Source organism: Nasonia vitripennis, chromosome 2, assembly GCF_009193385.2.
Source record: "Nasonia vitripennis strain AsymCx chromosome 2, Nvit_psr_1.1, whole genome shotgun sequence".
NCBI classification, from domain to species: Eukaryota; Metazoa; Arthropoda; class Insecta; order Hymenoptera; family Pteromalidae; genus Nasonia; species Nasonia vitripennis.
Window position 1 is genome coordinate 13,571,080 of NC_045758.1, and position 15,721 is coordinate 13,586,800.

The window sequence follows — 15,721 nt, forward strand, 5'->3', positions numbered from 1 at the left end:
AATCTGGGTTAATCGCGTTTTTGCTCGATTTCCGCTTGCAGTAGCCGCGCGCATCGATCATCCGGCCCCTCCGGAGAACAACGAACCTCGGCTGCATCTCCGGCAGCTGTGCAAAAGTGTAACACACAGCGCGCAATCGATACTTTCGATCGCAGTCCAGTTTCGAAAAGCCGTCGCGCGCCCCACTTGATCCATCAACTCGCTTTCGAAAGCCATCACTCCCGATATGCAGACGCCGGGAGCCTCGCTATATCAGAGAGAAAAGGGGACGCGAGTAGCGAGCGAGTCTCAATGCGCAGGCGGCCCTCACTGCCAGGGTCAGCGCGCGCGCCGCCGTCGCGGTTACGCGTATAGCGCCAGACATCGCAGAGCCGGAGAGTAGCCCGGGCTGCGAGCATCTCCTCCGCCGGTGCAGTGTAGTGTGGCTCGCGCCTGTATACGAGGGAGCGAAGGTTTCGCTGCTCGTACATTTTTTTTTTTTTTTTGCTCTCGCAGGAGCTTTGAATTTCGCGCGCCGAAGCCGAGGGGATCATTAAATATACGCGTTCGGGTGCAGCATATTCAGTGCGGTGTATTCAGTGAGAAAATTAACCGAGTGCGAGACTCTTGCGCGCTCGCGACGCGTTTGACAAAAATAATCTCGCTCGGTGTCCCTCCCTCTCTCTCTCTCTCTCTCTCGTCTGCGCGGCGGCGGCGGCGGCGCCCTCGGACAGCAATTTATACGCTCGCGAGAAAGAGCAGTTTCCTCGAGGCAGTGCAGCGACGCGCAGAACAAGACGATGTGACGCGCGAGATCGGTATCGTTATGATCCATAGTGCGTCGCGAGTGTGTGTGTGAGAGAGAGAGAGAGAGAGTGCGACGATGCTACTGCGATCGGGAAGATCGCCCCCTCGGAGCAGCAGCAGCAGCAGCGATGCAGATCGGTCCGATTATGGAAGCGGTTGTCCGCGACTCGGCGCGATAATGCTGACGTAATATTACCTCTTTCTCCTCGCTGCATCTCTGATCGAAGTACGTATAGCTATATATATATATATATATATATATCTAGCCAAGTGACGTAGCTCCCCTCCCGTTTGTACACGCGCATACGTTGTCACAGTCGCACACTCTCGCGGCCGAGAAGATTCGGCGCTCTCGAGTTTGACGACGACAAGCGAGTTTCGGACACAGCGCCGCGATGATTTACGGCCCGTTAATCGCTGTTTTCGAGTACCGATTTCGGCGTGTTATAAACCGCGCGAGATTGAATATCCTATTTTTGACGATCGGCGCTTTACGACGCGTCCTGGTTACGGCATACACGCGGCGCCCAAAAAAGAGCTGGGCAGAGCGATAACATTTTTCTTCCTCCGCGGTTCTCTCGCTCTCTCAGGCGTTCATGAATAACCGGCAATTTGACTGAAAAAGCACGTCCCGGTCACGCTTACTTCCGATGTCCGCGACATTTTTCCGGACCCCTGCTCATTACACAATGCGCAGCTCTTGTCTCTCGATAAATTGTTTGTTTTCACGCTCGTCGCCCCAAATCGCGAGCTCTCTCGTTACCCTTTCTGCGGCGACGACGACGAGCCTCGCGGCAGGAGGAACATTTATGCTCCCGGTTGATGGTCTCTTTCAGCGGCAGCAGCGCCATAATGCTATTCTCCTTTATTTCCTTCTCTATTTTTCCCTTTCGGATGCTGCGCTGCCGCTGGGAAAACAATGTCGCGAGCGACGTTTACGAGTTATACGCGCGCGTAAGCTCGTAAAGCTGAAAAGTCGTGAAACGCCGGCGGCGTGTAATGCGATCTTCGAATTGGAGAGCAGCGTGTATTTTCGAAACGACGGAAGGAGGCGCTGAGGATGAATTAAACGTCTTCCATCTACACTGTATATATATACGTATACGCTCCCGAGAGCGAACGATAAAAATTTCTCAGCGGATAACGCGCACTTTAATATACACCGAATCCATCTTCCTCTCCACACACCGCGTGCGCACCAGAAAAAGCTACTCGAAAGGCCTTTAATTACTCTCGCAACAGGCGTAATCGCTCTTCTTGCCCCTTACACACGACGCGGCGCTGCACAACATGGCCGATCTTGCCTCCTGTACACGGAGACGAAACTTGCCCGTACGCGGGAAATGGGAAATCAATTTGACTCTCGACTTGCCCGACACATAGACGCTATAGCTACTATCGTCGAATTGAATTTCCAGCTCACTACCGCGGCGTCGATCGGTTTAACCCTGTAAATTTTCACGCGCGACGGAAATTTCTTAACTTCCTCTTTCTCTCTCGCTGCTACGGAGGATATATAATATATAACGTTCGATGTAACTCGCGCAAATCGATTCGCTCTCGCAAAATAAAGGAGAGAGAGAGAGAGAGAGAGAGAGCGAGTATCTGCGTGTGCACATGTAAATTCCGTACGTGCAGCGCGAATGTGGGCTAACGCGAAGATTTATAGCATTTCACGGGCTATTGAATCAATCAAAAGGACGTGAATCAGCGATGACTCGGTAAATAAATTTCATCGATTCGTCGGGGCATTAACGCGCGCGTCTCTCTCTCTCTCACGCACACACACAGCCGCTGTATGTATAATTGCTTTTTGTACGTTGCTGCTACGCTAAAGGAGAACCTTTTCGCGATGCACGTCAGACGCGTATCGACGGACGTGAATCAGCCGGTTGCAGAAAAGGGAATTCATAATAACGTGCGCACTCGTTCTCGATTTCGCATCTCCGATGAGCGTCGTCTACGCGATGCTGTTTTTCCAATTACGACATTATGTGCAGTAGTGCGCGCCTACGCGGGAAAGAGAGATTTTTCCGGAAATTGATATTTCGCTATCTGAGTCTCTCGCTTTGCGGAGATTTATAGTTAAACTTCGCGCGCGAGTATAGCAGTGCCTGGTGTGTTATATAGAAGTGTATCGTTTAAGCTAGCTCTCTCGCGTTTATTCTATATTGGTAAAAATACATTTTTACACTATACCACTTCGCAACCGGTTTGAGATTTATGGATACAATAAAAAAGCTATCCGGGTATCCAGTCGCTGAAGTAGCCGCAACGGCTGACTAAGCCGAGCCTTTATCTACTTACACGCGGATCCGAGATATAACGCGCGCACCTCGTCTCCTTTCTTATACTACATCCCATACATTTCTCTCTCTCTCTCTCTCTCTCTCTCTCTCGCACAAAGAAGCTCATCTCTCCGCGCTCCGCTTTCTTTTTTTGCCGCACACACGGCTACCCGTGAAAATAAGTAACTCGCGTGTGTGTTCCGAAAGTCCATTTGCATTCCCCGAAAATTCTCCGATCCTCGCGGGCGTATAATACACGATATTTTTTGCACAGATCAACTCCCCCTAAATCACAAAGTGCGGCTGATCCACACGAAACACACGCGATTATACTCCCAAGCGCGCGTGTACTCGCTAAAGCGTCGATGAGGCGGAGAAATACATTTTTTTTCCCACTTCAAGGATCGCGCTATGGCTGCAAAGAACTGTGTTTCCCGAACAATCTCATTTCGTCGGTCGCGATGAAAATAAAAAAAATTCGATATAAAACTTCAGAGCATGAGAGAATTTAACCCTCTCTGGAGGTAATCCGATCCTTTTTACTTCTCCGCCTCATCCCCTCTCCCATTAACAACAAACGCGAGCGTCAAAACCGAAGGCTTACACACAACAAAATACTTTATATATATCTCGCGTACTTCATCGTCCGCGAGAGGAGGAGGATAAATAAAAAACGTGCAACGCGCCAACTCGGAAAACTCCTACTCTACATATCTAAACTCTACGGTCGCGCTCGCTTGTCCTTTCTCTCTGGCTCTCGAGTCTCGAGGAATTTATCAAATGTTCCGATTCTGTTAAACGAAGTCGGCTTAACTTTTTGCGCTCAATTTCCGCGCAAAGACAACAACAGAGAAGAGAGAGAGAGAGCTCGGGGGGATGAAGTTTGCGCGAAAATCGCCCGCGGTTATTACGCTCATCCTCGGCTCTCTCTATATATATATACTCTCTCTTTCTCGAAAACGATTTCAATCGCGAGATATTGCCCCAACTTTATATCGCTCGCCGATCTATACGGGACGTTGGGCAACAAAAGGGTACGTCGCTATGCTCTATAACTATATATATATATATATATATATACGCATGCGAGGGAGATGAAAACTCGCCGCGAAATCTAATTAAGATTTCGAAGGTAATAATGTAGAGAACACGCGTCAAAGAGACGCGAACTTCCTCTCGGAGGAGGTACTTAATCAGCGGGTTATAAGAAAGCGCTGCGAGCGTTTACGGCTACGATAAAAAGCTCGCGGCGCGCGTAAAGCTGTCAAGCCTTTGATTCTCTCTCCGCGCGGAAGAAAGTAGTCGCGCGCAAAAAGACAGTTCGTAAACAGCCTCGTCGTCGTCGTCGTCGTCTCCCCCCGAAAAAAGTATCCCAGTGCTGCCCTATACGCTGCAGGCACGCACGTAAATAAAGCTCCTTTTTCTATCTCTCTGTCCCCAGTGCGCCATAGCTAAAGCTTGAGCCATGACGTTGGAGCCGGTGTTCAACTGGACGACGTCCGAGGACAACAACAGCAACGGCAGCTCGGTCGGTAACCTGAGCATCGTCGCGACGAGCTTGGGACCGCCGAAGGAGTGCGACCTGCCGGTGAACGACGGCTTCCTCGAGTTCTTCGTCTACGGGATCCTGCTGAACGTGGTGAGCTTCCTCGGGATCCTCGGCAACGCCATCTCGATCATAGTCCTGTCGCGGCCGCAGATGAAGTCCTCCATCAACTACCTGCTCATCGGCCTCGCGACCTGCGACACTATTCTCATTCTCTTATCCGTAAGTGAAATCCTAGCGCTTATCTCTGCGAGCGCGGGAATTTTAAATTTACTTTGCTTCTTCTTCTTCTTCTGCGCCAAGAGAGAGAGAGAGAGAGAGAGAGAAAGTTATCTTTAATCTCGATCTTTCTCTCTCGCAAGCGCGGATGAGAATTGCGAGGAGAGTTAAGGGAGAATCTATTCCGCCGGGATGTGGGCCAATGGCTTTTTATATCCTTGGCTCTCTATATTTGCTCTTTGTGTGTGTGTGTCGCGAGATTTTTATCGCGCTGCCCGATCCTCTTCTTAATTAAAGCGTCGGATTTTACGAACGTACGAACCCGCATGTTGTACCAGCAATTGACTAAGCTAAGCGGATCCAAAGCTAGAATGTACCGGTCCAATTCAATGCTTATCTTTTAGCCGATGATTGAACTATGAAATCATTGTTTTGACGCTTCTTTCGACGAAAAGCTAATTTTCAAACCGAAGAAATATCGAAGTCGGATCAAAGGGATAGTTGAATAAAACCAAAATAACGTGGACAGCCGTTATCATGACTTTCTATCTACGTAGTACATTTTTCGTCCACTAGATGGATATCTGTTTCTCAACAACAACCACAAGTAAATTCATCATCCAAGATCTACATATACCAGCGCTTTGCACACGTCTTCTACCGGAAATCCTCAATAATACTTTATTGAGCATACTCGGGCCGCTCGTCCTATAACTGCCTACATACCTCTTGCGGGATGTTTTCTTTCTCAGCACCTGCACCGAAAGTACCACACCCCTTCCCGGGCGCCTGCCCTGGAGAGGAATGTGCATTTTCGGTTTTTTCCTCCCCAGGCACGCAATATACTATTGTTTTTTGCTCTTTTTACTATCCCAATAAGCGCATCGAGCTTTGAAAAACGATCTCGGTCTGAGATTTCCCGAAAACCCCATACAACGTACGACGCAATCCTCGCGCGCGAAATAAATTTCCTGTACAAAGCTAAAACGAAACCTTCCGCGCGATTATATCGTTAATTACAGAAACCATTCGAGTGTGTGCAGCGAGCTGCAGGAAGAAAAGCTCACGCGCGCAATTCCGCCGAGCTTTTGTCCCATACGGTCTAGCTGCGTAGCGGTGAAAATAACGTCGTTTTCCCCCAGATAGAACGCAATAGCCCGGCGACGCACGCAATTTTTATCATCGCTTCGAATCAAGGCTGACGATTTTTTTTATTTTTCTCTCGCGCGAACGCGGCAAATATCGCAGTAGTCGGTTACCACGTCGTTTCGTAATGCGATTATTATTATGCCAGTCTCTGGAATGCGGTGTGAAAAAACTCTTATATTCTCACGTTCATATATATATACATATACGCGCTCATTTCCGAGGTGTGGTTCCGCTATAGCACCTTTGTCACGGGAGACATCTATATGCCGTTCGGTCTCGCGCACGTGCGATTGAATTTCTGATTCGATCAGTGCGTACATACCGAGTATAATGCATCGGGATCGCAAAGAAGAAGAAAAAAAAAACCGCGAGCACGCTTGAATGTCATTGTCGAACGATATGCGCGCGAAACCCGAGCCGCCGCGCAGCTCTCGTCTGGAAAATGTCGTTGATGCATCGTTTTTCCCGATCTGGCAAATATATGCGTGTGCCGCCTATACGGCCAATTAACTGGCGCTGTTTTCCGAACCGTTCGGTAGTTTTAATTTGCATCTATCTCTCGTCCCTCGCTATACTTTATCTAGCGTTCACGCTTAATTTACCGGAGGGAAACTATATACTACTATATACTATACTGCTACTGACGTCGAACGAACAATTTGCATTTAAAATCTTTTCCCTGCGACTATGCAGCCTTAATTGAGTTTGCACCTGAAGCGCGTCCGAGTGCGCGCGAGCTTGTTCTTAAACATAGCTACGCACAAACACAGCGGGAGACCCGACCTGATGACTTGCAAATACGAAACTTTGTTGTCGTCGTAGTTCCTCTCGGTCAATTACTCGCGGAATCGACGCGAAAAGCTCTGATGAAAATTAACCATCGAGAGCTTGATTGCAAGAGCGGCTGAGTCGCAGCTGAATGTTTAATGAAATGCTAAGCTATGCGCGCGCGCGCGAGAGAGAGAGAGAGAGAGAGAGCTCGCGAGCATTATCCGCTCGTTGTCGCGCTAATGGCTTTAAGCGCGCAAAGCGAATTCAAATTCGTTGATCTTATATATAGATATAGATGCTGTACATAAGAAGCTTGCATCGTAACGTTTGTGTGTACGCCCACGCGAATGATGTTCTATTAATAGAAGCGCACTGGGATAAAAAATTAAGCTTTTCCCTCGTCAGAGCTTTCATTCACGAGAGAGAGGGAGAGAGAGAAAGACTGACTTGCGCAAGTATTGTCTAAATTTATACGCCACGTGTCCGACGCGCGCGAAACGCACGCTACTCTCGCGTTGTTTATTCGTTCGCGCGCAACGGGTGTAATAAAAAAACCAATAACAAAAGCCGCGGAGCTACAACAAACACCTCTCGCTTATATACAGCCGTTATGAAAATGCAAACGTTCGCGGGAGAACTCGGCCAAACATCTTGACCCAGAGAGAGAGAGAGAGAGAGAGAGAGAGAGGGAGGAGTTAGTAGAGTGCGGCTATAGTATAGTAAAATATAAAAACTAATCTCCCGACGAATAAACAGCGCAGGCAGCTCTCGAAAATATTTCGATAGCCGGTGCTTCTCGGGCACGACGACGAGACAAGTTGGAATAGACGTTTGTCTAAGTTATCGTTATTGCTAGATTACTCGAAAGAGCCGGGAAAGCTCACGTTCCGGCCTTTAATCATCTTGAGCCGGCGCTTCGTTTCTTCTCCTCGGGCTACACAGAAGCAATGAATCCCTCGCCGCGCTCGGGGTTTTATTAGACAGAGCGAGCGAAAGAACGAAAGCTCCGATAATAACTGCCTTTCCCGCGGAGCTTGCAGTCCATCGATGCACTCGCTGACGAGCTTTTGTTGCTGCTGTCCTGCAATATGCATCTCGCGAGGAATCTCAATCGGGACATTGAAATCCGCGAGCCTTCGCATATAATTTTGAAGTAATCGGCGCTTTTTATACGCTCGAGCCGTCGTTCGAAAGACTGTGCAAGCACTGCACGCTGCACACGTTATTTCAAAGGGACACGCATGTTTGCTATCCGTGCCGGGGCATCGAGTTTAAAACTCGCCTCGAGCTCAGCCGAGATTATCCGCTCTTAATTTAACGGAGCCTCAGAGCGCGACTTCGAAGCTCGTGCGCGCGAGATGAATCTGCATACTTGTATAATATAGAAAGCAAAAAAAGAGGGAGAAAAAACACGAAGCTGAGCCGAGGATTCGCTGACTTGATACGTGCAAAGCTTTATTAACCCCGGCGCTGCAGAAATGATGTACAGTATGGAAGATGAAAATTCTTTTACGCGTATATACGTGCTTGCAGTAAGTGAGATATGGCCCCGTATAAAGCTGCAGTGGTTTAGTATAAAATATGGACCCGCATGAAACGCAAATGAAATCTGTAAAAACGCCGTTCTCGGAATAAAAAATAGATAGAGGAAAAAAAGAAACCCGCAAAATGCCAGTCGAGCGTTTGTACGCGTTTAGATAAACAGACGCATCACGCTCTTTGAAGACCGACGCCGATGCTGACTCGTGATCACGCTCGGCAAACAGAGCTCATCAAAGCTAATTTAACGCGTGAGAGGTACAATTGTAAACAAACGAGCGGTTGCAGTGGTAGTGGTGCGCAATCTCTCTCTCTCCCTCTCTACAGTATATGAAGCCGCGGAATTGCATCCGCGAAAGCGTTAAGTCAACGAAATAAGACTTGCGCGCGCGTCTCTCCATCCCCCGAGCTTTGAGAGAAAACTAATCAAACTCGCAGAGCCGTATGTAAATAAAATTCTCGCCTCGGCGCTATATTAACGAAAATGCAAATACGCGCGCCTAGCTTCATTTGCGCTTGTTCGTGTGTTCCAACAGGTGCTGGTGTACGGAATGCCGGGAATCTACGCCTACACGGGCTACCTATTCCACTACAAGTTCTTCGTCTACCCGAAGATCGTGAGGTACCTGTACCCGCTCTCGACGACGGCGCAGATGGCCACGGTCTACCTCACCCTCACCGTCACCATGGAGAGATACGTCGCGGTTTGCCATCCGCTCAAGGCCAGGTCGCTATGTACCTACGGAAGAGCCAGGACGGCTCTGCTCCTCATCGCCCTCATTTCCATATTCTACAATTTGCCCAAGTAGGTGCAGGATTGAATTCTCCGATGCGCGTTCTTCCCTCGACTGCGCGCGGGCAAAATTAAAAGAGAGAAAATTGGACTGTTGAATCGCAATAAAATGCAAGCATTTCTCTATACACTGCGTAAACTGTGCGCAATGTATCGTAAACGCGGGCGAACCGAAAGCGCACTAAAGCTTCGATTCCCCCGAAGGAATCTCAAACCGCAAGCTCGCATACATACGTAAATACCGCTCGGAAAGCCGAAAAAAAGCCTGCCGGAAGTCGAGAGTAAACTAAGCATTTTTCGCCGCCGGGGACACCAGCGCACACCCCCTTTGTCGCGCAAGCTATTACGCAACGCCGAACCCGCGCGCCGATATTTATCACCGGGACTATTACTCGCTCGAGGCTCTTTATTCCCAGAGAAAGCGAGGAGATGCGCGTTATACACATACCATCGCACATATTTTTTCCCCTCCTCTTCTTCTTCTTCTTCTTCTTCTCCCAGACTCTATCATATGTACACATCTAGATATATTTTGTTGGCCGGTGTATATAGAAGGTCTTAACTTGTTCCTTTCGCTTTGCAGCCGGGCTGGAAATTTATTTCCCAAGATTTCCGCTGAGCCTGCGGAAGTCGCGATACGGCGCCGAGCCGCTACGCTATAGACACGTGTGTGTGTGTGTGTGTGTGCGCGCGTTGCCGCGTTAGCCGGAGAGGCGGAATGAAAAGGACCATTTGTTATTGCCGACGTCGCGTCGTCGCGCCCTAGGCGGCGGAAACAATATTTTATTGGGGGGCGGATTGACAGGTGGCGCGCGACGCGGAAACGCGCTTTGGCCAATTAGAATTGACGCGTTATTCCCTTCCTCTTTTACATGCTCTTCGTCGTTGCTTACTTTTTTTAGCCGATGCTTGAGTTGTACTGTGTCGAAAGGCTTTTTACATTGAATTTATATAAAGTAACATTTGAGTTGGACACTGATCAAGAGTGATTTAAACGCGCAAAGTTAAAATCACGAGCAATATTTTACGCCGCGCACCTGCGATATTAATTGAATTTTATGAGCTTTCATTGCCGACGAGGATTCTCGCTAAATTGAGCGTGCAATATATTTTTGCTCTATACACATCGAGTCGATAAGTGACACGTTGCGTGTGCGTATGAGCGTTATGAAAATAATAATAAAAAAAAAAAGAAAGAAAAAAAGGAATATTCAAGAACCATTCGTTAGGCGCTCAGCGAATAAACGCCGATAAATCAGCTTTGTAAAGCGGGCAACAAGAAATTCAATAAATTCCGTACACATTTCGATCCGATAAATAGGAAGATTCGCTGCAGGCGAGTTACGAGCACGAGACTCTTCCCTGCCCATTAACCCTTCGCCGAACTGCCCGAACTCTCCTCATCAGGCGGTAGTCCGCCGCGCACATATCAGCTAATTCAGCCCCGACAAAAAGGCCGCGGTTGCTCGCGCGGCTAACTCTCCAAATGAATTTCCGTCTCTATTAATACCGCAAACGTTAAATTAGACAGACACACGTGACATAGTCATTAAAGCTCATCCTCTGATTTTCGCAGGTTGTGGGAGGTGCAGCTGAGCGAGGAGATTCACTGGAGGTACAACATCACGGTCTACTGCATCGGTGCGACGCAGCTGCGCGAGAACCCCCTCTACAAGACCATCTACGTGCACTGGCTCTACTTTTTCGTCTACTACGCATTCCCCTTTGTGGCCCTCGTTATTTTTAACGTAGCCATCTACAAGAGGGTTGGTGTTTAGCGTTTCTATACTGCATGCATCATGGCTATAATACGGCTGTATACGGCTTATCGCGATGAGGTAACGCTTCGCAGCTCTATAGTCAAGAAATCGTCGCTAAATAAGTATCTCCGTATACGTGCGCGAGCGTTATTAAAGGATTTTCGGAGAGATGCTCTTTCAAGTTCTCGGAGAAGCTTTGGCACTCGCGCGCGCTGCTTCTAAAAATAAGCTTTTTAACTTTTTTCTTCTTCGCTCCGCACTCTCTCTCTCTCACTCGTACAATCACCTGACGTAAATGTATTTCGATTCCGCCTCGCGCGCGATGATAAACCCCGATTTTTACGCGCGTAAATATAACACTCAATGAAATCGTACTCGCCCGCGTGCGGGTATTTTTGAAGCGCGCACATGGCCGGCCTTTCGCAAAACTTTATTATATTCCTCTCTCTCTTTCACGCGCGAAAGATAGAGAGAAAGAGCTTGCGGCGCGGATACACAATATTCAGCGCGCGTATGTGGGATCTAATTAAGATCGCTCGCACGAGAGCTAAATTCTACTGTGCGCTTTTCTTGCGTGACGCGAGAGAGAGAGAGAGAGAGACACAGAGCGGAATGACGTATTTCACCGCGTATATACGTGCATTGATCGAACAAAGTTTTTCGCGGGTCTCCTGTGCGCAATCTAAGTTTCCAGCCAATTACCCGCGAGAGCTTCGCTACGCATTTCCATACGGAGGCGCGCGCAACTTCTTTGGGCTACGACTGCGCGCGCGTACATATAATTTGCAACTCGTGAGCGCGAGCTCTCGAACGCGGAGAGACGACTTTGATTTTCCAGTTCTAATTACGAATCCGGTCGCGTATGTGTCGCGCTTCAGCCTGTCTGTTACATCACGTTTGTTCGGGGGTCCGACTATACTGTACTGCGTGTATGGAGAATCATCAATCAATCGCATAGTTGCGTACGTCAATTGCGTCAATGAGCTTTGTGGCGACATCATCCTCTCGAAATCATTCAAAATTATTCATACACCTAGTTGTATTTTAAACTCGACTCGTCCATATTTATTAATTTCATCTTTCTGCGCGCGCGCGCGCGTTCAAGTACACGTTCAGTACACGTTCAAAGCTCGCTCGCGAGCTGCTCACCATAATCTCAATTGATCTCATCTACATTGATTAAACGACGTCGGCAACCTTTTTCTCCGTTGCAGGTAAGGAAAGCAAACCGAGATCTGCGACGACTGTCGCGTCACCAGCGCCGGGAGATCGGCCTCGCGACGATGCTCCTCTGCGTGGTGATAGTCTTCCTGGTCTGCAACGTCCTGCCCCTCGTGAGCAACGTCTACGAGAACATGTACGTCAATCCGCCGGGTTGGATGATCCAGATGGGCAACCTCTTGGTCACCTTCAACAGCGGCGTCAACTTCGTCATCTACGTGATCTTCGGTCGCAAGTTCAAGCGCATCTTCCTGAAGATCTTCTGCCGAGTCTCGGGCGAAACGGGCCTCGACTGCATGGGTCGTCCGAGTCGAGCCGACAGCCCGGACTTCCAGACGAACGAGGACTCGATCGCCACGAATCTCAGCAACGTCGAGCTTCGCAACTCCATTCGCAGGTTTCACGGCAGTCATCACCATCATCATCACGGCAGTCATCACGGCAGTCATCACGGTAGCAACTCCCTCAGGCCCGGAGGAGGCAGTACCCACAGCGGTGCTAGCAACGGCTTCTCCCGATCCTCGGTCTACTATCCCACCTCGCCCAAACCCGGATTTCACAACAACGGCTCGAACCACTCGCAGCACAACAATCACCAGCATCACCACAGGGACAGAAGCACGAACCTCGAGGACACGACTTTCTGCTGACGCGCTGGCTTATATCGCGTGCTTGCGTTTTACGATATGCCTGCCCGCTACTGTGTAGCGCCTCATTGCTCTTCAGCTCTCTTGACTTCTCATGCAGGCGCGCGCGTGCCATACCTATTACCTACCCCCTTCTTTTTTATCGACGCGACTGCTCTCTGCGACGTGCTCGGGATCCGCTATGTGGATTGCGCTACGATGACCGTGTGCCTGCGGCTGCTGGGAAACTGTATTGAAATTCGTTTATTTATTATTTGTCTGCTTGGTTCTGCGTAGACGAGATTTACGGAGTGTTCTGTTGCTAGGCTGGCAATCTGAGGATTATTTTGTCACGAAATCAATTTTATTGCTAGTTATTTTAGTTATGTATACCTATATTTCATCGTTGAATTTCGTTATTAATCGCTTACGCGAGAATAATGTACAAAGTATACTTCACTTGAGCGATTTCGTAATTGTATTTTTTCAAGGGTGAATTTTGTGAAAAGAAGAAATATCTATTTTTTTTAAAAGGTTACCGCGTGTACGTTTTATTTTCCGATTTTCATTTCGATAATCACACTGGTACCTCATAGTCTTGGTCGATGAAGTACCTTGAAAAAGGTCGATTAGGACCGTATAAATTTGCGTGAATGTATAATACGATCTTGTTATATATGTAATTAATTACAAATTATAGTGCTTTGTTGATTTTATCATAAATTAGCTTTAGTTAGATCGAATATAGCTTTATCAATTTTGTAAAAAGAAAAATGTTCTAGTTTTATTAATATTAATAATTGCAAAGCTGTTACGTTTCAGTATTATTCATAAGGAGAACGGTAAACACCACAGCTGACCAAAGTATAAAAAACGAACTCGTGAGTATACTAGCATGTAACGTGTCGCAAACAGTTACTATTATATCTAATATAGATCTTAAATTTATTCGAGACTCGAATGAAAAAATAATTTTTCGATTCGAGCATTCGTTTCTCAGTGTGGTCGAGCATATGTATATGTGCAAATACTTTACAAAATCTCATTAACTGCCTACAACGTTTCCGTTTCTCGCCACTTATAATATACTAGATACAATTTTGCTTTATCTTCGAAAGTGTAGAAATGATTTGAATTACATCATATAAATAAATATTTCAGTTTTGATAAACGGCGCATAAATAACGTTGTACGATTTCTTTGAATAAATTGATAATTGATGTATACGTGGAAAACAGAACTTGTCTACTTAGAGAAAGTTTCCCGATATTAATGTGAATGAATCTATTTCGTTTATCGACGAAAAATCAAAAACTTGCCTAACAACTCGCGTATAAATAATCAAGTATGATTAGATCAACACTACTTAACATGCATGTCATTTTCATCGTCTTGAGTACCTGTCACTCACAACTCTACGCCTGCATTATAGGGCAGTATGAGCGTAAATATACATTTATCACGTCAAAGATTCACGTAGTATATACATATAGTCAATGGTTTATCCGCATTTAGCCAAGAGTTTTTTTGAAGAAAATAACTGTATCATTGACCTTGCCAGAACTTCACTGTGAATCGATAAAATACACTACTGCACTGGGAAAAAACTATTGAAAAAAGTGATACAATTTCTATTACTCCTTATTTTTTTACGCAAATATGAAAGTTCAACAAATTTTTAAGATAGAGAAATTTCACGATAACGTTGGATTTTGTAAATATTCATTTATTTGTATAAGAAATATTTATTGTTGATTTATTTTATCTATAAGCATTATTATAATATATTTATAAAGATTTTACACCAAACAAAAATGAGTTGGAATTTTATCTTAAAATATGAAGTAATATTCAAGGCTAATCATTGCGATTATTTCAAAGGAATCGAAACGAGAAAAGTGCCTTAGATTGGCCAACAATTTTAAATACAATTAGTTACGTGTGTGTAAAGTCTATACTATATCTCCTACAAACTCGTAAATTTTGTGAAAACTGCTAAGATCACCATTACTGATTCGAACTGTTATATCTTGAAATATTTGAAGAAGCTTTGAAGCGAAAGACATTATACGCGCGAATATCTATATAACTGCATGCTGATGATGGTCATAGATCTTAATAAGTATATAAACTTTGAATAAACTCGTATTTGAATTGGTGCGTATCTGTATAAACTAGGCGTTCCATCTTTGTACATACAATTTTCACCACATTGCACTTTTGTAAATTATTCCTAAAGCATCTAAATATTATGAATCTGTGAAACTTTTTACAAAACTATATTTATATCAAAGCGCCATTAAATTTGAATTACAAATCACAAAACCAATAATTATGAAATAGAATATTTTAATAAATCATTTTTCTTTAGGCGCTTATTAAGTTTTAATAACGATTCATTAAATACACACAATGTGGGTGATGATAATACTAATCACGAATGTTCCAGGATGTTACGGCACAAAGGAAAGGCTCATGCGGATGTGTTACAAACGATATTAGTTGATTTGTAAATTTTATCGTTGCCAGTCGATTAAATAATTTATAATGTATGTACTACTACTTGTATATATATATATGTAATTAAGATTACAATCACTAGATTGGTAAATATTTTAACAGTTTTAAAGAAGTTTCAATTTTTATGAAAAAATTAATTTATAACAAACTGTAAATCAGCATTATTTGAATTGCAAAGGTACGATTTAATGGTCAACTAAAAAATATTATGTGCGGTTTTGCAATGTAAAAAAGAGCTGTAATTGCCAAGACTGTTATGTACATGTAGCATATTCAACGTGCTTCCTTTTAAATTTGTCCATCTTTGATAATTAATGAAATAACATCCTGTACTTTAACACTTGATAAAAGTCAAAGAGCTATATAGTTTATAAGAAATTAAAAAACGAGTATATGTGTAATCTTAAGACTATTTATTTTCTTCAAAAATCAAAGCTCCATCGTTAATTTAATTGATATATCTTATATACTGCAATCAATCAAAGTTTCAATCCTAATGTACA

The 15,721-nt window shown here is 45.5% G+C and overlaps 1 protein-coding gene across 1 annotated transcript; it reads left to right on the forward strand.

The window, feature by feature from the left end:
• The first annotated feature begins 358 nt into the window (after nt 1-358).
• On the forward strand, nt 359-15,619 carry LOC100121798 (FMRFamide receptor). The gene is made up of 5 exons (XM_001605359.5): nt 359-1,012; nt 4,516-4,842; nt 8,835-9,103; nt 10,668-10,857; nt 12,066-15,619. The coding sequence occupies exons 2-5, from the start codon at nt 4,540-4,542 to the stop codon at nt 12,720-12,722; spliced, it is 1,419 nt and encodes a 472-aa protein (XP_001605409.1). The 5' UTR covers nt 359-1,012; nt 4,516-4,539; the 3' UTR covers nt 12,723-15,619.
• The last annotated feature ends 102 nt before the right edge of the window (nt 15,620-15,721 follow it).